Source organism: Callorhinus ursinus, unplaced genomic scaffold, assembly GCF_003265705.2.
Source record: "Callorhinus ursinus isolate GAN/ISIS: 27379988/994484 unplaced genomic scaffold, GSC_fseal_2.0 scaffold5, whole genome shotgun sequence".
In the NCBI taxonomy this organism is placed as follows: Eukaryota; Metazoa; Chordata; class Mammalia; order Carnivora; family Otariidae; genus Callorhinus; species Callorhinus ursinus.
In genome coordinates this window covers 14,172,504-14,198,795 of record NW_027397067.1, presented here as the reverse complement: position 1 = coordinate 14,198,795, position 26,292 = coordinate 14,172,504, and the positions used below count along the sequence as shown (strand labels likewise).

General features: G+C 39.9%; 1 protein-coding gene across 3 annotated transcripts in view; it reads right to left on the bottom strand.

Moving 5' to 3' along the window:
* NKAIN3 (sodium/potassium transporting ATPase interacting 3) overlaps positions 1–25,951 on the bottom strand; it is a 609,650-nt gene extending 583,699 nt beyond the window's left edge. For all 3 annotated transcript variants that reach the window (XM_073892813.1, XM_073892812.1, XM_073892811.1), the window contains exon 1: positions 23,520–25,951. In XM_073892813.1, coding sequence (XP_073748914.1) covers positions 23,520–23,573 — 54 coding nt within the window. In that variant the 5' untranslated portion in view covers positions 23,574–25,951. The remainder of the gene's footprint in view (positions 1–23,519) is intronic.
* Between the last annotated feature and the right edge of the window lie 341 nt (positions 25,952–26,292).

Genomic DNA, 26,292 nt, shown 5'->3' with positions numbered 1-26,292 from the left:
GTTCACTCTCTTAAATAACTAAATAAAATCTTATTTATAAATCTATAAATAAAATCTTATTTATAAATGAATGAATGAATGAACGATTGAGTGAATGAATAAAAGAGAGCATCACTCAAGTCAGTCTCCTGGGTCAGCCCTTCCCAGGTTTCTGATATCATGTACGCTGCCTGGTCACCCAATGGCACCAAACAAAACTAGGCTTTGTAGCACAGAACCTGGGTGGAGACTTTCACGATGCAGGGCTGGATTCCCAGCTCTGCTTTACCTCCCAGGGATGTGACCCTTGGCAAGATGGTTAACCTCTCTCTGTTTCATTTTCCATATCTATAAAACAGAGTAACACTGGCTATGTACAGGGCAGTTGTACAAAATATGAAGCATCACATAAAATACCTAGCATGATAGGCATTCAGTCAACTGGAGTTATCACTATACCTCCCCACTTACTAAAATAGTCTCACTGGTTGTGTCAATTTCTGATAATGTTAGGTCTTTAGAGAAATGTGCAGAACAGCCATTGCTCAGTCCTTCTTGCTGATAGAAACCCAGCTCAGTTCATGCAGGGAGGTGGCCTGCTTAGAGGATGGGTCATGCTGGACTGGGCCTTGAGAGTTCTACAGGGATCGACTGAGGGAGGGGCAGGTGACCCAAATCTAGTCAAGTAAACATGGGGAGAAATCTGGAAAAGATTCTCTTTCTAGATGAAAAGAGAGTTACAATAGAGGAAAGGCTCTTTGTCATCTATCCCTTTCTCATCCGAGATGAGTATTTTCGTGGGAAAACATGAGACTTGGAACCACTGAAGGAATATCATAACCAGGGTAGAAGAAAGGGATCCCCAGAAACACCAATCTTGAGCCCTAACATTGCTGAGCTGGGAAGCCAACCCCAACAACTATTTCCTTTTTGATTTCTTGTTACGTGAGATCTATTAAGAAACACTCATGTCTAAATGTGTGCTTCTCAAATACTCTGTTAATACAGGAACTGTTTTTTTCAATCGGTTGAAGACAAAGACTGTTGTGAAATAAAAACAAATTCTTAGGATAATGGTCAGACCCTTGAACGTCACGATAAATTCAAATTGCTATGAATGTTTCTAAATACTTAATCACTTAGCTCCTTACAGATCAGAAATGAAGTTTGTGTGCTGATACCAGTCTACGGATCACACTTTGCATAGCACTGTTTTAAGTAACTTTTACCTATGTGTTTTGTTTTGTGTAACCAAAAGCATCCTGATGTTACAGGAGACAATAACTCATTTATCCAGAATTCAACAGACATCGATTGAGCAGCTCCTATGTGCAAATCAGGGTATAGGCACCGTGGGGAATAAAAGAACAAGTGGAACAGAAACCTTCCCTCCCTACAATAGGGGGAAATACATACAAACAATAAAAAATAAACTAAAAAGTGGTAACAATCTGGAACACTGGCACAGACTAATAATTTAGAGATAGCCATTTTCAAATATAAAATATACTCATGTTAAGGTAGCATACTATCTGCCAATAGATATGTGACAAATGGAAAATATAAGAATCTGCCAATATTTGACCTAAAAACACTGAAATGCCATTGAAATTTCACCAGAGCTCACTGATTTAGTAATCTGTTAAAAAGTAAACACATGGGTTCCATGTAAGGAAAAATGTTGTGCAAGAAAATCAAATTGATTCATTTGCTCTATTGCTACAATTTTGAATAATCTACACAAGCCAAAATTTCAACTGTGGAACACAAAAAGAAAGTTCTATTTGTTATCTGTAACAACTCAGAAAACAGAGTTACTATACTTTTGAAAATAATACAACATAGTAAAAATGTTTGCTTTAAATATAATTATTGTACAATGGCGGTGATGGATGCAGCCTACTTCATTTCTTAAATGGAATTCATGTATTACAATTCTCATGAGTTCCCTAAAAGTCACACTGTGTAGATTAACTCTTTCATGCTATGCTCCCCTTTGAACATGTCTGAAGTTTTGATAATATGTATTTAAAATAACCATTTTTATTTCATATGCGTGTATATTTCTAAATGAACTTGGCATCATTTAATGAGAAGGTATGCATGTGAAGAGAAAAATCTTAATTTTTTAAATCTTGAAACTTCCTATAAGAATTTTAATAAGGAAGTTTTTTTAATTTTAATAAATAAAAATAAATAATCTAGATTTTAATAAATCAACCACTTAACACTTTCTAAACCAGTGGCTTTAAGAGTCTTTTCAGGGGCGCCTGGGTGGCTCAGTTGGTTAAGCGACTGCCTTCGGCTCAGGTCATGATCCTGGAGTCCCGGGATCGAGTCCTGCATCGGGCTCCCCGCTCAGCGGGGAGTCTGCTCCTCCCTCTGACTCCCCCCTCTAGTGCTCTCTCTATCTATCTCATTCTCTCTCTCAAATGAATAAATAAAATCTTTTAAAAAAAGAGATTTTTCAGTAGTAGAACCACTTTCCCAAATTAATTCTTAGTTAGACTTCAGTATTTTATAAAACATAGAATCCTGGGCACCTGCATGGCTTAGTCGTTAAGTGTCTGCCTCTGGCTCAGGTCATGATGGGATCAAGTCCCGAATCCCGGGCGTCCCGCTTCGGGCTCCCTGCTCAGCAGGACGTCTGCTTCTCCCTCTCCCACTCCCCCTGCTTGTGTTCCCTCTCTCGCTGTCTCTCTGTCAAATAAATAAATAAAATCCTTTAAAAAAAAAACAACATAGAATCTTAACTGCTCTGCTGAAAATGTTCATAGCCTTTATGTCCTACAGAATAAGATCAAGGGTGGAGTCCAGGGCCCCTTGATTGGGATTCCCTTATCGCTCCCCTCTGAGGAGGAGCCGAGAGGCACTAAGACTCCCCTCAGGACATTTTTGCATACGTGTGAAGGAGCATATTGGTGCAACAGCATTTTTTTTTTTAATGTTCACACCTATTATTCCCTCTAGTGGAGGAGATACGGTAGATTGTTTTTGTACTAGAAAACTCTATTGCTTATTGATATTTCTCTTTCTTTTAGCTATTGCTAGTGTTTCAAGTGGCTTGACCTTCTACTTTGTCCACAATAGCTGTGCATAAATTATTTCCTCAAGACCCTATCAGTGAGTTAATCTTATCTAAATTAGTTGACACTGAGCCACCATTCACCACACCTTGTTCCAGCATGACTTCCTTCCAAAGCCTCCCTGAGTGCCCTGCTCTTAACCTCAGTTGGATGCCTCCTCACAGCCCCAAAGTTTAGTTCTGTATTATAGCACATTACACTGACATCATCTATTTACTTGTCTCCAGTCACAAGACGATAAACTCCTCAGGATAAGGATGATTTTTTATAAAGTTTTATTTATTTAAGTAATCTCTACACCCAACATGGGGCTCGAACATACAACCCCAAGATCAAGACTGGCATGCTCTTCTGAAGAGCCAGCCAGGCACCCCTGATTTTCAATTCTCTTCATAGACAGTCACACAGTAAGTATGGAAAATAGTAAATAAAAATTATCTCAAACATTTTCTTAGGTCATGTTAATAATAACCCCAATCTTACTACAAACATTAGCCAATACACTCAGACATATGCCAATTACTCATGTTATAATCCTCTGTGCTTCAGACATTTACTGTAACTAAACTATGTTTTATCATTATACAACCTACTCCATGAGGGGAAAGCTATGTGTGCCCTATTCAGCCAGTGTCTGGCACTATGCAGAGCACATGGGTAGCCCTCAGTAATTATACTTGAATAAAGTCATGAATAAATCAAAAGATGCTTGGGAGAATGAATGAATGTAATGGCTTCTGAAATTTGGTTCAGATCTATCTAATCACATTTGCTGTTGTGATTTCATAGATGAGGCTCTAAAAAGCCTCAAAAAGAATCTTGTTGGTAGAAATGAGTTAATTTTAAGTGCTACAAGTATATCAAATGGGAATAATAATGTCCAAAAGTAAATTGGCACTCAGGAATAACATGTAACATTATAAAATATATTATTAACCTTTCAAACTCCCTTTTTTCTACACAAAGTTAATAGAAGGTAGAAAACAAATGTAAGGTAGGAAAGGCGGAAGAAAGGACAAAGAAAAAAGACAAGATGAAGAAAGAAGAGAGGGAGGAGAGAGCGAAACAAAGAATGAGCTCCTTTTGAAGTAAAGGAGAACTCAATTAAAATCAGTTTTGTGGGGCATGGAATATCCTGAGAAATATGTCCCCAGGGTGCTGTTAATTTTCACTGTGGTCATACATGATAATGCAAGAATTACACTGCATATCTGAATCCAAAGACTTTCTGATGCTTAAAATCTTAAGCCACACTGATTGGGAAGGCAGTATGCAATATTAAAAGTTTGGAATTGTTTCAAATTTCCTTGTGCCTCCAAATCTAAAGCCACCTCATTATAGTTTTGATGCCACGTACTGCAAATGTGTACTGAAAAAAATGCACCAAAGAAGTTTCATGGTTTCAATGTAGAGCTTCCCAGAGACTCTAATTTAGAGTGTAAAATTCAAGTGTTAATAAAAAAAGAAGGGAACTGACTCAATGACATCATTAAAATATAAAATATGCTTTATATCATATTTAAGTGAAATCACATAATTAAAGTTTACAATTTTAAAAATAAACAAATGTCAAAAATGTTTGCTTTTGCGAATGGACTGTACCTATTAAATGCCTATAAACATTTACTGAAAGATTCTTGTTTGTTTGTTTTTTAATTTTATTTATTTATTTGACAGAAAGAGACAGTGAGAGAGGGAATACAAGCAGGGGGAGTGGGAGGGAGAAGCAGGCTTCCCTCTGAGCAGGGAGCCCGATGTGGGGCTCGATCCCAGGACCCTGGGATCATGACCTGAGCAGAAGGCAGACGCTTAACGATTGAGCCACCCAGGCGCCCCAAAGATTCTTGTTTTATATTTCTGCCTCAATAATGGCTGTATGATGGTAATTTTTATGTGTCATCTTGACAGGGCTAAGTGATGCCCGAATAATTGGATAAAACGTTGTTTCTCTACAAGCTAATATCCCTGATGAATACAGACGCAAACGTTCTCAATAAAATACTAGCAAACAAATTTAGCAGCACATTAAAAGGATCATTCACCACGATCAAATAGGATTTATCCCTGAGATGCAAGGATGTTTCAAAAACTGCAAATCAATCAATGTGATATATCACATTAATAGAATGAAGGGAAGGAAACCAATGATCATTTCAATAGATGCAGAAAAAGCATTTGACAAAATTCAACATTCATTTATGATAAAAACTCTTTAAAAATTAGTCAAAGAAGGAATATATCTTAATATAATGAAGCCCATACATGACAAGCCCACAACTAACATCATACTCAATGGTAAAAAGTTGAAAGCTTTTCATTTCAGATCAGGAACAAGAAAAGGCTGCCCATTCTCACCACTCTTATTCAACATAGTACTGGAAGTCCTAGCTAGAACAAAGAGGCAAGAAAAAGAAATAAGATATAAGAATTGAAAAGGGAGAAGTAAAATTATCTCTATTTGCAGTTGATATGATTTTACATAGAGAAAATCCCAAAGATTCAATGAAAAAACTATTAGATCTAATCAATGAATTCAGTAAAGTTGCAAGATACAAAATTAACATATAAAAATCAGTAGTATTTTATACACGTACAATAAACTGTCTGAAAAAGAAAGAAATCAATCCCATTTATAATAGCATCAAAAACAATAAAATACTTGAGAATAAATTTAACGAAGGAGGTTAAAAATCTGTATTCTGAAAAAAAATTGATGAAAGAAATTGAAAAAGACACAATTAAATGGAAAGGTATCCTGTGTTCATGGATTGAAAGAATTGATATTGTTACAATGTTACTACTACCAAAAGTCATCTATAAGTTTCAATGCAATCCCTATGAAGATTCCAATAGCACTTTTTACAGAATTAGAAAAAAACACTCCTAAAATTTATATGGAACTACAAAAGACCCTGAATACCCAAAGAAATCCTAAGAAAGAAAAACAAAAACAGAGGCATCACTTTCTGTGTATATATATATATATATATATATATATATATATATATATATACACAGTATATATATAAAAGCTACAGTCATCAAAACAGTATGATACTGGCATGAAAACAATCAGATCAATGGAACAGAATCAAGAGCATAGAAATAAACCCAAGCATATATGGTCAACTAAATTTGACAAGAGAGCCAGAATACTCAATGGAGAAAAGAGAGCTTCTTCAATAATTGGATATTCACATATAAAAAAATGAAACTAGACCCCATCTTAGGCTACTCACAAAAATTAACTGGAAATGGATTAAAGACCTAAATATAAGACCTGAAACCATGAAACTCCTAGAAGAAAACACAGAAATAAAGTTCCTTGATATGAGTCTTGGTAATGATTTTGGAAATAGAACACCTAAAGCACATGCAACAAAATAAAAAATAAGTGGGAGTGATCAAACTAAAAAGCTTCTAAACACCAAAAAAAAAAAAAAAATTAGCAAAGTGAAAAGACAACCAATGGAATATGAAAAAAATATCTGCAAATCATATAGCTGATAAGGGATTAATATCCAAAATATATAAAGTTGTGTACATATAACCCGATGGGAAAAAACCCAAATAATCCAACTAAAAATGGACAAAGGACTTGAATATATATTTTTCCAAAGACTACATAGGAAAGAGGCCAAAGTACACGAAAAGATGCTCAACATCACTAGTCATTAGGGAAATGCAAATTAAAATCACAATGAAATAGCATCTCACACCTGTTAGAATGGCCATCATTAAAAATACAAGAGGTCACCAATGCTGGCATAGGTATGGAGAAACGGGAACCCCTGTGCACTGTTGGAGGGACTGTAAATTGGTACAGCCGCTACAGAAAACAGTATGGAGGATCCTCAAATGTTAAAAAAAGATTACCATGTCATCCAGCAATTCCACTTCTGGGAATATATCCAAAGGAAATGAAAACACTAACTGGAAAAGATATCTGCACCCCCATGTTCATAGCAGCATATTCACAATAACTAAGGCATGGAAACAACCTAAACGTTCACTGATGGATGAATCGATAAAGAAGTTGTGAGATATATATATATATATATATATATATGAATTATTATTCCATAAAAAATGAGGAAATTCTACCTTTTGCAACAACGTGGATAGACCTTGAAGGCATTACGCTAAGTAAGATAAGTCAGACACAGAATATTGTATGATCTCACTTACGTGTGGAATCTTTAAAAAAAAATGTCCTGGAAAAAGAAATCCCTTACTGAAGGGGGGACGGGGGAGGGGGGGTGGTGACCGGAGCAGAGATTGGAGGAAGTGAGCCAAAAGGTACAAATTTCCAGCTCTAAGTAAGTACTAGTGATGCAAGGTACAACATGATGACTTTAGCTAACCCCACTATATGATATCTAAGAAAGTTGTTAAGAGAGTATATCCTAAGAGTTCTAATCACAAGGAATTTTTTTCTTTTTTTTCTTTTTATTGTATCTATATGATGGGATGGATGTTAGCTGAACCTATTGTGATAACCATTTCACAATATATGTGACTCAAACCATCGTGTTGTATACCTTAAACTTACAGAGTGATGTGTATCGATTATTTGTCAACAAAACTGGGGGGGGGGGGAAATCCACATTATTTCTACCGGTGCCTTTCTTTGGGAAAAGATTAGCATTTGAATCAGTAGAGTAAATCACCCTCAGGAATGCTGGTGGGCATCAGCAAGTCTGTTGAGGGCCAAATAAAGCAAAAGGGCAGAAGGGAGAATTTGCTCTCTTGTGTTGGGATATCCATCTTCTCCTGCCTTTGGATATCAGCCTTTGTGGTTCTCACACTGAGGGAAGTAATATAAGCTGTGTCTATCTTTTGAGATATAAGTAGCCCCGATCTACTCTATTCTCCAAATCTTCGTAGAGATATTTTTCAAAACCTCCTTCCACAGCTTCACAACACATGTTGTTCAGACAAAAGCATTTATAGACTTTGATCATGCCTGCCATTTTGCAGAAGAGAGGAATTATAGAGTAGTCACTGATGTGGCTTTATACACACACACACATCTATAGCAAATGGAGTAGTAGAAAGAAACATGCATTTACTCTCTAAGTCCAGGTCGTAATTTCAAACAATGATTTGAGAAGTAGACAGTTAAGAATTGATCACTTACAACACCTAAATTAACATCAAACTCATTTTCTGTAATGGTACCTTTTATGCACCTGTTTTTATCTGCCATGCGCTGCCATAAGGTACAAGTTTCTGATGTCACTTTTTCCTTTTGTCAAGGAAGTGACCGTGCTGGAAAATGTCACATGGCTCCTCTCTCAGCCATATGTGTGGAAAAGGCCAGATCATAAAACACTGTTCCAGGTGGCCTCTGAAAGTCTCCATAAGAGTGTCACATCCACAAAAATACAACTGAGGAGAGAATTCATGGGGTGACACCAGCAGACGGTGGTCACAGGAGCAGTGGTACAGGCCCTGTTATGCTGTAATTTTATCATCACAATGGATAGCTGAACAGATCAAGCTGCAGCTGGGATTTGCAGAGTGAGGGTGGTCTGTAATAGCAGTTTGTATATAAACTTCCACATCTGCATCTTTCATGGTGGTCAGAGACTGACGCAGGAAGCACAGGCAAAGGATGTAACTAAATACGTGCTAAGTTATTGCATCTTATTACATCGGTAGGCCCAGGCCAATAATACAGTGTGGGATCAGTTGTCTGACTCAGGAACCACCAAGAAAGCTCAGGAACCAAGTGGGTAAGGAGCAGCGAGGTGCCTTTGGCTGATACGTCACCTTGTTATATCGTTGTCTTTCATTCTTTCTGCTTCCAAGAAAAACAGATGTTGACGTATATGAGTTAAATTCTTATTGGCAACCCAATGAAGAGCTGAAGATGACATATGTACTACTTGGACTCTGTCAACACTGGCTCAGTAGCTAGGGCAGGTCAGAATATGCAGGGTAGGACAATGATTCCAGGGATGAAGAAAACAGCGGCGGGGGGGCGGGGGGTGGTGGATATTTTCCTTTCAAAGTTTCTGAGACAGCATCTTCTTATACCAACAATCCACCATTAACCTAAATAATCTGAATTCCTTCATTTTTCCTTCTGAACGGTTTCCAAATTAGCAATTCCCTTTAAAATTGACTGTACATTTCTCGAAATACTTCACTATGAAAACATGAAACTATCACATTCTTTTCTTTAAATATTTCTGATAAATGCTGACAAGGGTGTATGGCTACGTATCATGTTTATATTTATGCATTCCAATATTCGATGCTCATTCATGTTTTGTCTGTAGTTTATTACTGTTAAGACCTTTATCTCCAGGACTTTCTTGCAAATTGTTCTCCTTGCACATGAGGGACTTTATACATGAGTATGTAGTTTAGTCCCATCAGAAACGCCCAGAAATGTTCAATGATTTTATTCTTTAGGCTTACATAGATAAAGTTGATAAAATTTGCCATGACTTACTGCACTATCATTTAACTCACATTTAGTTCAATCTGGACAATCTGTTTCTAATGTCATCTGACTCTGCTGCTATCTTCAGGGTAAGTTATATCACATTAAACGTTGTTCTTACAGAGCTAATCCTACTAATTGTGATTGCCCCTATGAGGTCAACCTCCTGCGCTCCAGAGCACCTTGGAGAAAATCATGGCTACATAGCAGCTAACCATCCATTAGCATAATTCTGATGCCTGTGGCATAAGGGTTCTCCATTGCTTTTCCTTTTGCTTTGAGTCATGGGCAGCACATAGGCATTGCAGGTGTTGCTTGACCCAAATCTAAATTTCAGATTACCTCTTAATTAAATATAATGCAAAATACAGAGTGACCAAAGAATTGTATTTGTTTTTGTAAAAGAGCTTTAACTACCATTCCCGAAGGGCATTTTAAACCTTTTCTTGGTAGAATGGCCATTAATCAACATTTCAAAATCAAATCGAATTTGAGAATGACTAAAAATATAATAAACATAAAGTTCAGATGTCTGAAAATATGTTTAAAAATAATTATCTCGGGCGCCTGGGTGGCTCAGATGGTTAAGCGTCTGCCTTCGGCTCAGGTCATGGTCCCGGGGTCCTGGGATCGAGTCCCGCATCGGGCTCCCTGCTCCTTGGGAGCCTGCTTCTCCCTCTGCTTCTCTCTCTCTCTCTCCCTCTATCTCTCATGAATAAATGAATAAAATCTTTAAAAAAAAAATAAAAAAATAAAAAAAATAAAAATAAAAATAATTATCTCATCAGTTTTGATATGGTCCTCTAAAATACGAGAATCATATTATTTCCTCAATATAATGGGACAAAAATAAAGCATCTTGAATTAGACTCCATGCATATATTTTTCAGCTATCAAGTGGGTTTGTCATCAAAAAATATATGAAGAAAATCGGTATCCTGTACTTTGTATTGTCTTAAAAGAAAATCAAGCTACTACTTATATCTTAAACTCCCCAAAACCTCTGCCCTCCAATAAAAATATAATCAGTGGAGAAGGGAATTAAAAACTAGGTATACGGATCCTTCAGGACTAGTCAAACAAACATATCAATAATAGATGCTCAATGCTCCTCTGCATGATGTAGTCTGTGAAATGTTACAAAACGTTATGTCTCCTACTTGTGAAATGCTTCAACAGAACCATGTGTATGAAGGACAGATCCCTGAGGACGACTGCATCTGTATTTCCATTCACAGCTCTCTGTTTGGATGAAAAGACGGTTAGAGGATCTTCACAGGCTTCCTAATTGTTCAGAGGCTTCATCTAATGATTCTCTAATTGGCCCTGCATTTAAGACTCGCAGTCAATGCTGTGGCTGTAACATTCAGATCTTTGACTGTATACAGTCCAAGGCCAAGAAGAAGTTTCCCATCAGAGAGAAAGTCTTAAACTCTCACAGAGAGAAAGGATATTTGTGAGTAGATGTCCCGATGGTATTAGAAAGTTTTATCTGGACAGTGAAAGCGTTTCAGAAGTGGTTTATCTGTTGAAGAAAATAGAGCATGCAAAAATTGTGAAATATCTGGTCTGCAGAACACTTGCATTTCATTTTTTTTTAGGATAAAATGGGGTGCCTCCTGAGGGACTCCAAATATAGCTATCAATCATGAGGAAGCTACCTTCTACTAACAGAAGCAGAAGGAAAATAGAAGCTGGCTCAAAGAGTTACAGTGTCTCTTCTTATTACTTAAATCACCTGGATCACATTTTAAAAATTACATTTTATGTAAAGAAATTGCTTAAGTAATTAGTCTTTCCAGCAGGTTTGGCCTGAGCCCAGAAGAAAACAACTCTCTTAATCCAGTCATAAGATAACACATCTAGAATATTGTTACCCGCATATCTGCATTTCTGATAGTTTAAGCCACACCTTAACAATTTCATATACTCCTTAATTTCTCCGTGTTTCAGTTTGCTCATCTGGAAATGGGAATATATTAATTATCTGCCTATGGAGATGTTAAAAGAATGAAATAAGGCAACCGAGGTGCAAGAGGATTTTGTTCCAATTTGTGACAATTCTTACTTTTTTAAAATTAGCTTTTAGTAAAAAAAATAAATAAAAAATAAATAATATCTTTTAGTGTGTTCTCAAATAAACCACCTTCCGACAGCCTCCTTCGAGAATGAGTGTTGAGGATTTCAGTGTGGGGAGAACAGAAAAAACTGAAGCCCATCCCAAGCCAGGAAGAACCAGATGTGATCAAGAAGGTATTCTGGGGCGCCTGGGGGCTCAGTCGTTAAGCATCTGCCTTCGGCTCAGGTCATGATCCTGGGATCCTCGGATCGAGCCCCACATCGGGCTCCCTGCTTGGCGGGGAGCCTGCTTCTCCCTCTCCCACTCCCCCTGCTTGTGTTCCCTCTCTCGCTGTGTCTCTCTCTGTCAAATAAATAAAATCTTTAAAAAAAATGAAGGTATTCTGATCTTTTTGCCATTGATTAGTTGGCATCCCTGTGGAAGGAGCTAATTAGAACCAATAACATAGACAGGTGGCCAAGCTGGGCATTAGAGTAAGTCCTCCATCACTCATGGGAGTCGATTAACACGCATTAGGCAGAAATGGCTTTCCCTCATAGTGAGGGATTCCAGAGAGTAGTCGGTCACCTAGAAATGAAATTTAGGAACCATTATCAATTCTGGATCATGTAGTCACAAATCAGTTATCAAATACAATGTACAGGGAAGTCTGAAAGCTATTATATAAAAGGAATTAATATTGGAACTTCTGAAAATAAAAACTCCTCCATATGTTTAAACAATTTTACAGATGCACTCAAAGCAATAAATGAAACATTTAGGTTAGGAAATATACTTTCTATTCATGCATTAATTAGTTACATCAAGGGCTTATAAATCAGCCCCTCCTTGTACAAGAAAATTGGCTTTCTTCCGAGGAAAGCCCCTGCCCGGTAGCATGCTGGTAAATGTTTAATATCTGCCTCTGAGGAGTGGTGGGAGGGCCTGAGTTGTGGTGTTTGTGTATTTTCTTGATGTAAATACTTCCACCATAATAGATTTTTAGCTACCAACATGATCTCACTAGATGCAGAGTTAGAAAGAGAAGCTCAATAACACACTGCTCTATAGAACGTCTACCATACAGACACAATGGATAGCACAGACAATGGTACGATGCAGTAAAATAATCAGGAAGGATAGAGTTTTTTATTTAATTTAATTAAAATGCATACAATTAATTTTTAATAAAGCCCAGGTTTAACAACCTGCTTGCAGAATTTCTAGAAATGCAACAGTGAACTCTCCCCAGCTGGTACAAGCCAACTCCAGTACCTCACTGCCTCCATCCACTATTCCTCATCCACATAAAAGGAATGTGTATAGAAGAGAAGCTAGAAATCAAAGCGGAAGAAATTCAACTTAAACATAGGGGCGCCTGGGTGGCTCAGTGAGTCAAGCGTCTGCCTTCAGCTAGGGTCGTGATCTCAGGGTCCTGGGATCGAGTCCCACATCGGGCTCCCTGCTCAGCGGGGAGCCTGATTCTCCCTCTCTGCCTGCCGATTCCCCTGCTTGTGCTCTCTCACTGTCAAAAATAATAAATAAATAAATAAATAAATAAATAAATAAATAAATAAATAAATAAAATCTTTAAGGAAAAAAAACATAAGGATGACTTTGCTAACAGTACAAATTTCCATTCTCAGAGATACTTAAGAATCAACAGGAGAGTCTTCGGCGTTGAAGAGTCATACATAGTCCTGCCATGGTGCTAAAGACAGTTCTAGAAAATTTATTGAGCACCCTACAAGTCTAAGTATACATTACCTTTCATAAACTATCACTTGCAAGAGCTCCCTCGTCAAGAATTTATATTTTAAATACCAATTGATAAAGAGTTGCCATTAACGAGAATTTCCTATTTCCCGTTATCTTAATTATGATCAGTTACAGCCTAGTTATCAGTACAGGAAACATAACCTGAGTGTAGAGCATTCTTCTTTGAACCTTAATTAACCGATTTAACCAATCAACCTCTATCGCCTAGGGCTTCCCACATGCAAGCACTTCTTATACTACATATTAATCAATAGCAAAGTACAGCCATGTCTCTAATTACTGGAATCGAGAGAAACCATCAGAAATAGATTTACGACTTATCATCACATCCTTCGACCTCATATCTCTTACGAGAATCTGATAACTAAAATCCTATTCCAATACCCCTAGTTAATAAAGAAACTGGGTATCCGTAGGAAAGCATTCATAATGCAAGTACCCGTGAAGGGGGTGGAGAGAAGAAACTCAACACTTAATTCTACTTTATAATTCTGAAATACAACTAATCAGGAAAACCATTCTAAAGAATGGTCCTCTATGCAGAAAAGGAAAAACAAACAAACAAACAAAAACTAGAAGAAAAAAAAAGAACAAGATCATTAACACTGCCATGATCTTGCCCTGCTTCCCTTAACAAGGGACCATCTGATTCTGATCATCAGAGCCCTTGTCAGTACCTCCGACCGCTGTTGCCCACTGGCCTTCACCCTTAAATCTCTTTCTCAATAGACAGATGCTTTTCCTCCAAATCAAGGGACTGGGGATTCTCTAACCAGCAGCAAAAACAACAGGCATCTACTCATTCAAAAGTTTCACCTTTCCTGTGGCATCAAGTAAGATGCAATGCTTTCACAAGAATTGTTTATGCGCATCTTAAAATATCTGTTCTCTAGTTCTCTACCTAGACCGTAAGATAAAAATGTTCTATCAGAGGGATTTAGTGCCTGCGTCCTATTTTATTTTAGTATGTGTGCAAAATGTACCAAATTAAAAATGTAAATTAGTTTGTGCAATGTGCCATTTGCTTGTACTACCATTTAACTGGCATTTTGAATACTAATCATTGATAAAGTGTTATCTTTTAGTCTAATGTTATATTCTGTTGTAAATGCATGAAGATTCGCACACATTAATACCAATTAGTGTTAATGGGGATTAAAAGCATGAGTTTTTGATGCACCTAAGAAAGAAGGTCTACTGGAACGTTATCAGCTATCTGCCAAATAGTCTCCCTAAAGTTGACATTCAGAACACCTCCAAAATGATGTTTGAAAATCTCGCCTTTTAATGTTAAAATTACCTTCAAGTGTAACATAGGAAGTATTACAAGAAAATCAAAATAAGCAATTAAAAAATAATCATTTGTGTGTGTCTTTTTCATCTTCCCATTGCTATCTAAACTGCCAGAAGTCCTAACTTACCCATTAACCAGCTTTTCTTTCATAACAATTAATATATTTATTCTCCTATTCTATATTACCTCCACAATGATATTAGGCAGCTAACTCTAAAAATGCCAAACTAAAAGTCACCCAATTCTGCAGCCCCATGTCAGGGCTCCTCTTGTAGCAAGCAAAACACAGCTCAACACAGCGCACAAAGCACACAACCTTAGATTAAGGCTCTGCTCTCTCAAATACACTCTGCTTCCTATCTTCCTGGACTCTTCAGTTGTGCTGGTCATCTGTTTGCTCCTATTTTTTTTTCTTCCTAGCACTATTATTGTTTCATTTGGACACTGGGACCTTGGGAGAAAGGAAGGGACATTCTTCTACTTGTTTGTCATCTTGTTTTTAAAGCCCTCAAATTTTGTGTTTTCTGTTCTGGTTTTTGTTTTTATCTTTAATAAGTCATTGTTACTAAGTAACAATTGAATCCTGCTATTTTAAGCAAAACATACTTCACCTGATAAAAAATAAATGCTTAAGAAATCAGTCAAAATACACATATATAGATCTGTTCTTTTTTCTGCTCATGCATGCAAACTGTTGCAAAGAAACTAGGCAAAGTTTATATTAATGTGCATTTTGTCTCTAATACCCAAATCTCAAGTAATATTAAGTCAAAATTTTTATATTGAAAGTATTTGAAATTCTTCCTTATGTAATCAGGATAATTGTTCAATTTTTTCCTAGATACCCAAAATATACATTGTAAAATTTGTGACAGAATGGTGAAAAAGATGAACAAAGTGGTTTTTTGTTTGTTTGTTTGTTTTTTAAAGTAGAGAGCACTAATAAAGTTCTGGGGGGAAAAAGTAATTTATTTTTCAAAATCTTATGATAAGGATTATCCTCTTAGGGGAAAACAAAACAAACAAACAAATAAACCAGGCAAACAAAAACTGACATGGAAGTGACCAGAATGAAAATGATTTGATTAAAATTGAGGAAAATGCAAAAAAAAAAAAAAATCAATAGTAATTGACATGTTGTGAAGAATAAAGTAAGACAAGTATATACAAATATTTCCATTTTGGTGCACTTTGCTCATTTCCATTTTCTCAGTTTTACAATCTTGAGTCCTCTTTCTGGTTCTCATCTATCCTTATGCTCCCTCTCTTGAGTGATCTCATCCAGGGCTTTAAATACCAATATCGCTCATCCTCAATTCTGAATATTCGGTTCAGTCTTACCCTCTGAGTGCCAAGCTCATAAACGTTACAGCTACTTGGCCTTAGGTATCAGAAACCCAAAGTGTGTCAAACAGAACTTTTATGCCTCCAGACAAACACTCCTGCTCCACAACCCGCAGTTCTCGCACTTTTAGTAAAAAGCACCAATTATATTCTGTTATACAAGATGTGTAGATCAGCAAGTCCTGGGCTTCCTACCTCCTAAATCATGTCTCAAGTCCATTCTCTCCCCATCTGTTCTGTTCTGACATGCGCCTGACTCGCATTATCTCTTGCTCAGAATAACAGAAGAGCATCCTGTCTCCCATCTCCTCTGGTTTCCCTCTAATCTGTTCTCTACTCAGCAGTGAGAGTATTTTGAAACGTTAAGTCAGATGATGGCATGACTCTGTTTAAAATGCTCCAATGGGGACACCTGGTTGGCTCATTTGGTTATGCGTCTGCCTTCGGCTTGGGTCACGATCCCAGGGTCCTGGGATCGAGTCCCACGTCGGGCTCCTTGCTCAGTGGGGAGCCTGCTTCTCCCTCTCCCACTCCCCCTGCTTGTGCTCTCTCTCTCTCTCTCTCTCTCTGACAAATAAATAAAAAATCTTTGAAAAAAATAAAATAAAATACCCCAATGGACCCACATTGCTCCTTAAACAAAGTCAGGGGTCAAAGCATGTGGCCAATGCCATGTCATAGTATGCACTCTCTCCTACTACACCCTAGCCACACCAGACTCTTGTACACCTAGGAACATAATTTTAAAACTGGAGATTCTGCCCATTTGGTTTCCTCTGCTGAGAATGGTTCCCCTCTCTTTGTATGACTAACTCCTGGTCATTCTTTCAGACTCAGCTTCCAAATTCTGATAAGTCATCCTGACCATCCCATCTAAGAAGTACACTTTTCATCTCCTTAATGACATTTAACCACATCTGTGATTAGTCAATCTTTGTTTACATATTTATTGACAGCCCTCAGATATAATTCACACTGGTGTGTCCCATGCTTAGGGACTCGATGAATATTTGTTGAATGTTGTTGATTATTTCAAGTCCAGGAAGCACAGAACAAAGTAAAGAGTACAGACGCGAATCTGAACCCTGGTTCCAGCTGTTTGGTTCTGGACATGCTACTCGAACTCTCTTTGCCTTAATTTCTGAATCTCTAAAATGACTGGTGGTGAGAACTATATGATTTCATAAAGTACCTAGAACAATGTCTGGCACATTAAAAATATTTAATAAAGTTTAGTTATACATTCATGCATTAATTTATTCTCCAAATATTTACTGAGTGCTTACCCTTTGTAGGGTAGAATGGAAGATCCTGTGAGTAAATCAAAGTCTTTGCCCTTTGTGCACTTAAAATCCGGTAAAAGAATTAGCACATACACAAAGAGATAAACACAAAGAAATATGTGAATGAGTGTCCTAAGAAAATAAAAAATTAAAAGATCAGTATTAGTTGGCTAGGGCCGTCATAATACAATAGCACTAACCGAGTGGCTTAAACCACAGAAATTATATGGTCTCACGGTTCTGGATAGCTGGAGGCTAGATTAATATCGAGGTTTTGGAAGGGTTATTTACTTCTGAGGGCCAGGAGAGAGCATCCACGCTTCTTTTTTTTTTTTTTTTTTAAAGATTTTATTTATTTATTTGAGAGAGAGAGAATGAGAGAGAGAGAGCACGAGAGGGAAGAGGGTCAGAGGGAGAAGCAGACTCCCCGCCGAGCGGGGAGCCCGACGTGGGACTCGATCCCGGGACTCCAGGATCACGACCTGAGCCAAAGGCAGTCGCTCAACCAACTGAGCCGCCCAGGCGCCTCCACACTTCTATCCTAGCTCCTGGTGGCTGGCTGGCAAACTTTGGCTTGTAGAATCAACACTTTAACCTCTGCCCTCCTCGTTATATGGCATTCTGTGCATATCTGTGTCCAAGTTTCCTCCTTACATAAGGACCCAGTCATACGGATTAGGGGCCCACCCTACTCCAATATGACCTCATCTAACTAATGACATCTGCAATGACCCTTTTTCCAAATAAGATCAGATTCTAAATTACCAGAGGTGAAGACTTCAAAATAAAAATGGGGGCGGGAGGAAGACACAATTCAACGTATAACAAGACGGTAAGAATAGAATATTTCCCAAGCAAATTCAATACTCTGAATGTATACTTAAATAACAAGATAACAAGAGAGCTATAAATGGATCTTGATTTGTAAAAAAAAAAAAAAAAAATTGTTAATGCAGAAAGAGTATCTTAAGGATTTCAGCAGCAACCACATTATAACTCCAGTCCATTATTAGGCATTACTTTCTTTCCCTAAACTTTCCTCAGTTTCATAAGATGAACCAGAGTTTTTCAATATAGAAAAGGAATGGAAGCTAAATGATTAAGAATTATATTTCACAGGAGAAAAGAAAGAGCTGATAAAATGAAAAACATGTTAAAGCAAAAGTATCAATATATCTACATAGTAAAATAAATGTATCTCTGCATCCACTGCCAAATATGGAGGCCAGATGAGTGCTACATTTCACAAAACTAAGTTTAAAACATGTTACCACAAGGACACCATCATCATTCAGACACCTCTCAACACATTTTACCTCAGCATTACTGGGTCTCAGGTGGTGACAAGACAGCTTGAATGTGGCATGGAGAGAAAGTTAACTTGGTTTTCACTGGGAGGGAAAAAAAAAAACAACCACAACACTAGTTTTCTTTAACTTGAGAGGATGTTCTCTAAAATAAAAGCATACAGCCTACGAATGTGATCAAAGCTGTGTGTTTTCTATAAATCTTCTAAAGGTTTCTGTTACTACAGATCTGTAAAGTGAAAGTTTTGAATTTTGTTCCACTGATTATTAGGCCTAAAAAGCATATGGCTGTCACCTTTCCATAAAGTGATGCAAGGAGCAGTAAATGTCCTCTGGTAATACAGCAGCCAGGGACAAAAATTCTGTTGAATGTGTCTTCAAGTCACCTCTTGTGATATCAAGAAGATGTCTTAAGCTCTGTGGGAACAGTCTCTATCAACCTAATAAGTTCAACAGTTCGGTGGGGCCACTATAAGAAGATGGCTCTGTGGCATGCAGAGTCAGTTTTAGACTTTAAAAAATGCAATTAAGACTTCTTCAAATATGGTGACTAAAAATAATTTACTAAAAGGCTACGATCAGGTGTTCCTTTTTATTTCTAGATTACACATACACAATCATAGAATACACATTATTTGAAAATGAGCAAAAGGAAAAGTATCCTTACAAAAAATGTATTTAAGGGTGCCTGGGTGGCTCAGCTGGTTAAGCGACTGCCTTCAGCTCAGGTCATGATCCTGGAGTCCCAGGATCGAGTCCCGCATCGGGCTCCCTGCTCAGCAGGGAGTCTGCTTCTCCCTCTGACCCTCTTCCCTCTCGTGCTCTCTCTCTCTCTCTATCTCATTCTCTCTCTCAAATAAATAAATAAAATTTTTCAAAAAAAATGTATTTAAAAGTTGTTAGGTGACTTGATGAATCCGTTACACAGTGGTGAATGGCTTTTTCAGAAAGGATTGACTCGGCACACTTTTCTATGGGTGTGCATTCGGGCTTTTCAATTTCTCTCTAAATTCATTTAGCAGAATTAAGAACAGGAATGTAAAACCTGGCGCAAATGCACAAATCTGCTTAGGGACAGAAGCATGGAGAGCAAGTAATGATGGGAGATGACCAAGAAAAAGAAGAAAGTAGAAAGACCGAGATTTTGCAAAGCAAAGCTCACCCAAATACGCTAGCCTGTAAATGAGTTCTCTCCAATTCTTATTCCCAACCTGGTGTTTCACTCTGGAGCGGGGCTTAGAGGAAATGTGAATGAGATAATAAAAACTTTCCCTTGCTCCTTTAACTTTTAGAAGGAGCTAATGTGCAATCTTTTAATGACCTGCACAGTTACTCCTAGTCATTAGCATGTAGATTCTTTTCAGCAAATGTGTTCTCCACATGCCATTCCTCTCTCAACACCCACTCTTATTTACTGCTTCATAACCTCCAACTTCCAACAGTTGGTGGGAGCAGGAAAAAAAAAAAAAACATGAAAGAGAAAAAAATGACAGCTGGTTTCAGTGGAAAGAAGACTAGATCTTTTTACCCGGTGGCATGTTGGAGTAGGCTTATACTGGCTCAGAGAGTCAGTTACATTTTTATGATTTTGTGAGCCAGTTGTTAAATAGAGCCATTATTAACAATTAAGTAATATAAAGTTAAATTCAAGTAAATAATATTAAAACAGAGGTACTAAATATGTAAAACGCATCCCTTCTTATTTCACTGTGTTTTACTTTCACCATGCTTTTGAGGTTATTTATGCCTATTTTATCTGTGTGCTAGAAATACTATGTAATGGTGTACTTCAAACTGGTCAAGGTGGGAATATTTACACCAAAGAAATTGGCAAATGCTAAAAATCAGGGTGTAACTCTGTTCTGTTGATGATCAGAAAGCCATGGAGAATGTTTCCTAATAACACATATTAAACCTAAAATGTGTCATGTCATTATCCTGTCAATAGCACACAAAAAAGCTGAGGAAATTTTCCAGCATGTGAAAATGATTACCCAACTCAGAAAAGAATCTGCTGAAAGGAGGAGGTCATTGAGAGGACGTGACTGCCAGTTGACCCTCGAGCTGGACCAGGACTATCCACGCCTCCTTACTCCTTCCCCTGTCCTGGAATATACATCTTGCCCACTGTGGGAGTCCTTTCAAGGACACAGCCCTGAGAAAGCAGTGTGCTGTTCAGACCATCGAGATGATATACATGAGTGAATCCAGTGAAGGACTGTTTAAACTTTTAAGATTCTAGTAGGCAGGGGCAACGATCTACTCATCTTGCAGCAACTTCGTATGTAAGTTACCTTGCTTATGAAATCTGCCACCTACCAGTCTGGAGTGGCCTGCCTCTTTCTTCAGTCTCTCCTCCTTTCCGTGTTTGGGGGCCAGTTTTGAATTTCACCCCAGAGGTTTCCGAGGTTGTGAACCAACATCACATCACTGATGGAGTACAATTCCAATACTGACTTCCTTGTTTCACTTTTCTATCACTCTTCAAAGTAAATAAAAATATCATCTAGCATTCATGTCAGAACTACAGAATGAAGCATTTACCAAATTCAACAAAAAAAAAATACTGCCAGCATTAAACTGGCTATATAAAATTTATGATAGAGAACATTATATATATATATATATTCATATATATATAATTAGTCAAGTGAGTGCTACACATTCTTTAAACACATATATAATGTATTATACAATATCATAATGTAATAATGTATGTAATATAATACATACTTGTTTTGTTTGAGATCCAATTATTAAAGGTTTACCACCATCCCTGTCTCTACCATGAGAAAACTACTGATTCGGAAAAGTTGTTTAACTCTGAGTATCACCTTCCTTAACTGCCAACTAGTGATATGAGTGGCTTCCTCAGAATATAATTTTGGGAGTAAAATAAAACAGTTTATGCTAAAACCCTGTATGGATTACAAATGTTAATTACTATCAGACATTCAGCAAATACATTTCAGCTCCTAATATGAGCTCTCTTAAGAATTCTCAAGTTTTGCAAAGATGAACAATGTTTAATCCTGCTCCTCAGGTTGCTTACTGTCTAGAGATGAGAGATACAAGTAAATAAAATAATTTAAGAAGACAAAATGTGATCCAACAGAGGAAAAAGCAAAGTGCTATGCAATTCAAGGAAAAGAAGTGAGTGATTTTACCTGGAGCACCAGGGAGGACTTCATAGAGAAGGTAGAATTATGAGATAAGTTTTGAAGAGTAATTTGCATTTGTACCAGTTGAGATGGTGTATGTGGAAAGTGGAGGCATTCCAGGCTGATAGATGAAACACCAAACATATTATCAGCACATATATTATAATATCAACTAAGGAAATCATAGTTGTCTTGATAAACCCACTGCATCAAAAACCCTTACGTGTTATTTCCATGTACAACAGAAAGAATTATGCCATTATACATTATACAATCCAGTGTGCCTAACGACAATCTTGCATATTCAAGAGTTGACTAAATATTTATTCAGTTTTTCCAATTTATAAGCCATGTTCATTTCTAATAACCAAAGTGTAAATTATCCTATAACCTTCTTTCCTTAGTGAAAGAAAACATTCATGTCCAGGTGATTATTAAAATTATTTTTCAAGAAACTCCTCTGTATAATATGTCCTACTTAACAGGACAGAAGGGACTAGCCTATAGACATAAAGCAAACTTGCCACTGATTTCAACTCTATAAATACATAAATTATGCACATATTATGTAAACAATGAAGAACACGTCTAAAGTGAGGTTTTAATGGGAGAGTGGAACACTGAGGCAAGAGAAAAGTGAAACCTTTTCATACATTCATGGGAACAAGGACTAACTATTATTCATCTCTCAGTTAATGAGTCTTGCAAGAGTTGACATTACTCAGTAAAGTTCACTGAAAAGCTTTTCCCCTTGCTAGTCAAAATATGCTAGTTAATGTTTGTGACTTTAAAAAACAACACTTCGAAGAAAGCTTGGCAGAGCATCTACAGAATTTAAGTGTAAAAAGAGAAGATGTCTATGAATCTCTCACACACAAAAGTCTGATACCATGGGTTTGTAGCCTTGACCTCAAGTGACTATGGAACAGACCACAGGGCCAACCTAGGTCCCTATCGGACATACGTTATAAAATCATTCTTTCCACACTGAAATGAAAGCCTTTTTCACCTTCTCTCTGGATCTCTCGCCTCCCAGTATAGGCACTCCCTTCGGCAAGCCACCGTACCGACGGAGCCTTTCACGTTCTCCCCCCGATGACAACTGTCAGTCTGTCGCTGTCTGAACATGCAACATTTCAACAAAATCTAAGGGGAAAGTGGAAGCGCAGGGGCTGGAATACCCTGTTTAAAACCACACAGCCAGACCTCCTTCCTGGAGATCCAAGACTCCTCAACCAGCACCTTTCAAACTGCTGAAGGTAAGGATCACCCTAGTCTTAACTAAGAGTTAAAGCTGCTTCTGTCTCAGAACCTGAGCACTCGCAAGCACCTTCTAATTAAACAACGTTACTGGAAATCATCCCAGGAAGAAAGAGCCCACAAGCCCCGGGGAAACTTCAGCAGCAAAGCCGAGGGTGCTAAAGCCAGCGGTCCAACCGGGGGGCGGGGAAACCGCTCACCCTCCCGCGCCTCGGCAGCGGCCCCTAGACCTCCAGGGCGACGCCCGCTGGGTGCGCGGTAACCCCCAGAGTGTGGGGCCAAGAGGGAGACCGCGCCCTCCCGTCTTTCATTCATCGTGCGACCGGCTGAGCGCCCGGGGCGGGAGGGCAGTGCGAGTCGGGGCGGCGGAGAGGCGGGGGCCGTAGGGAGCGCCCGGCTCACACGCCCGCGCCGCGCCAGGAGGTGCGGGTCCGAGGGTCCGCGGAGAGGAGCCGGGGAGGCCAGTCCCGGGGCAGGCGCCGGTCCCGGGACCGGGGCGCGCGGGGCACTCACCAGCTGCAGCGCGCAGAGACAGATGAGCGAGCAGCGCCCGGTGCAGCAGCCCATGGTGCCGGCGGCGTCCGAGCGGCGCGCGCGGGGAGAGATCTGCGTCCTCCGGCGCCGCCGCTCCCGACTCCGGAGCAGCCCCCGCCCGGCGCTCGCCCGGCCCGGCCCAGGCTCGCCCGCCCCGCAGCCGCCGCTCGCGGCTCTTGGGGTCTGGGCTAGTGCACCGCCTTTGTTAGTTTCCCGGGCGGGCAGAGGTCAGTCCGGCGCGCTCGACCCGAGCGTCTGGCGGGGTCCCTGCCTCCCACTGTGCAGGTCTGCTTCTTGGGGAGGGGGAGCCGGCCGGGCAGGCGGGGCGGGGGGGCGGAAGGGAGGCTACAGATGGTGAGTGGGTGGAAGTCTGTTTAGGGGAGGGGAGTATGAGGAGGTGGGCGTCTGAAAAGTGGAGTGGGCTGTCTGGGTTGCGGCGTGTGTGTGTGTGTGTGTGTGTGTGCGCGCGCGCGTGTGTGTCTGGTGGGAGGCGATGAATGAAAGGGAGTGCCACTGAGGAGGCTCGGCCTGTCTTGTTAGGAGTCTTTGGAGAGAGAGGCCCAGGGAGGGAGGATGAGAATGAGGATGAATATGAACGAGCGTGAATTAGGGCGGCTGGTGGCGGTGGAGACCTTTGGCGGCCGGTGTAACTGGGGAGACCCGGGCTGGGCTTTCTCTCTGGGGCTTGTGCTGGGGATCGGGAGGGCGGTCGGAGGCGTGTGTAGAGGAGGGGACTGGGTTTTGCTGAGCTGCCCCAGAGGTGGAGACGGTGGGAGTTGAGAGGGCTTGGTGTCCGGGGAAGCGGGTCCCAGAGACGAGAAGCCAGGGGTGGGCGAGCGCCGCGCAGCGCCGGGCGGCGAGGCTGCGAGCTCGGGCGGCCGGAGAGGAGCGGGCGGGCGCGGCGCTGGCGCGTCTACTCCGCCCGACGCTGGGAGCGCAGCTCCGGCGTCCCGGGGCCGGGGTCGCTCCTGCCCGCCGCAGTCGGTAGCTCAGAGGGCGCCCCTGCTGGAGCCTGGGAGCCAAAGTTGGACCGAGTTAATGTGGCGAGAGGCGAGGAGGTGGCGGCGAAGAGCAGCGCCGGCTGGAGCGCGGGGGTGAACCGGGACGCCACAAGGAGCTCCGCTTTAGGTTTCCGAACTACTAAAGGCTCTTCGAAATTGTCGCCAGGCAGGAGAGAAGACCAGGCGAGAAAGAAGAGGATGCGTGGCTTTTTCGAGGAAGGGACAATATTTCCGGGATGAGGATGTGATTTCTTCTCCGAGAAAATGAAATTGTTTGAGAAGGGCTTGGAAATAAGACCTCGTCCCGGAGAGTTAAAATCCCGGACTAACTCTCCATGAATCCCAAGGAGACTCTCCGGCTCTGGCTCCCTTAATAGAATAGAGCGGAGGAGGTCTGTAGAGGGTCAGATTTCATCGGGACCCAATGTCAAATTTCATGGGCACATTTCTTGTACCTGGTGGACTGCGCAAGTCGCTCGAGCACGCTGGAAGAGCAGAGAGCAAGCCTCCGGGCCATTTGTCACAGAAGAGGCTTTCTTCAGAACTTGGCACAGAAACCCCGTTTCTAACCCCGTTGCTGCCCTCCTGGGTCCTTCGTGGTAGGTTAGCAGGAAAAGGAGAGATCTTTTCATTTTTAAAACACTCACTCTACACATGGAAACTATGCTCAGGTCATTCCTTCAGGCATTAAAGGGAGTTGTGGGGATTTTTTGTTTTGTTTTGCAATTAACTGCCTTTTTCTGAACTGTTCCTCCAAGACCCATGTTTGTAACTGAAAACAGTTATAGCTCCCAGAAAACAATCCTTGCATGGTAACTTTGAAATTTTAGTAGGGACACACAAATAACCTCAGGATTTGGGTCCATAAAGGGGCCAAAAACATTCATTGTTTAGGTTCCACTTCTGTCCGTTATCATAGAGAAGGGAAAAATTGAGTCAGAGGCCTTTGTTGTTGTTACTGTTGACCCAAATTGAAGACATCAAACGATCAAGGATCAACATTTCTTTTATACACAATAAACGTAACCGTCACGATTTATGACCAGTGAAAACAATAAGGAAAAATGGACCCTGACTAACAAATAATTTAGCATATCTTAGAGGACAGTGCAGAAAGTTCCAGGCATCAACCCCTCTGGAAGCTGTAGGAGGGCAGCTGAAGAAGCAGAGGACATGAACAAGTCTATCAACAACTTCCAGAAATTATCATAGTCTCTTCATCTCCAGCGATTGTGACGGATGATGATAATAAACAGAATGAGCTTCTTTCTCTCCACATTACATGTGTTTACCTCAATATACATTTTATTTCATCATTTTATTTATTTAGGAAGCATGAAATTTGCAGCTAGCATGCACTGACTGGGTCCTTGCCAGGCACCAGGGACCAGCCTAAGTGCTTTATGTATATTCACTTGCTTAATCCTCACAGGAGCTAGGAGATCGTTGCACCACCTTGAGCACCCCCAGTAAAAAGAGGTGAAAATGGGAACAGGGAGTCTCCTGGCTACGGAACAGATGAAAAGAAATGCAAAGCCAGGTAATCTGACTCAAGAGCTCCTTGATTTATGCATTCACCGCTGCCTCTGAAACTTAAGACCCAAGTAACACCTGCAACTGGAGCCAACCGCTCTCTAGGAAGTAGGTATAATAATTTGCATTGACCCCACCTCCAGAGTCAGTGCCACCCATGCAGTGTCCTTTTGGGGACCAAGACAGTCTTCCAGCCCCTTTCCCTTTCCCACTGCCCC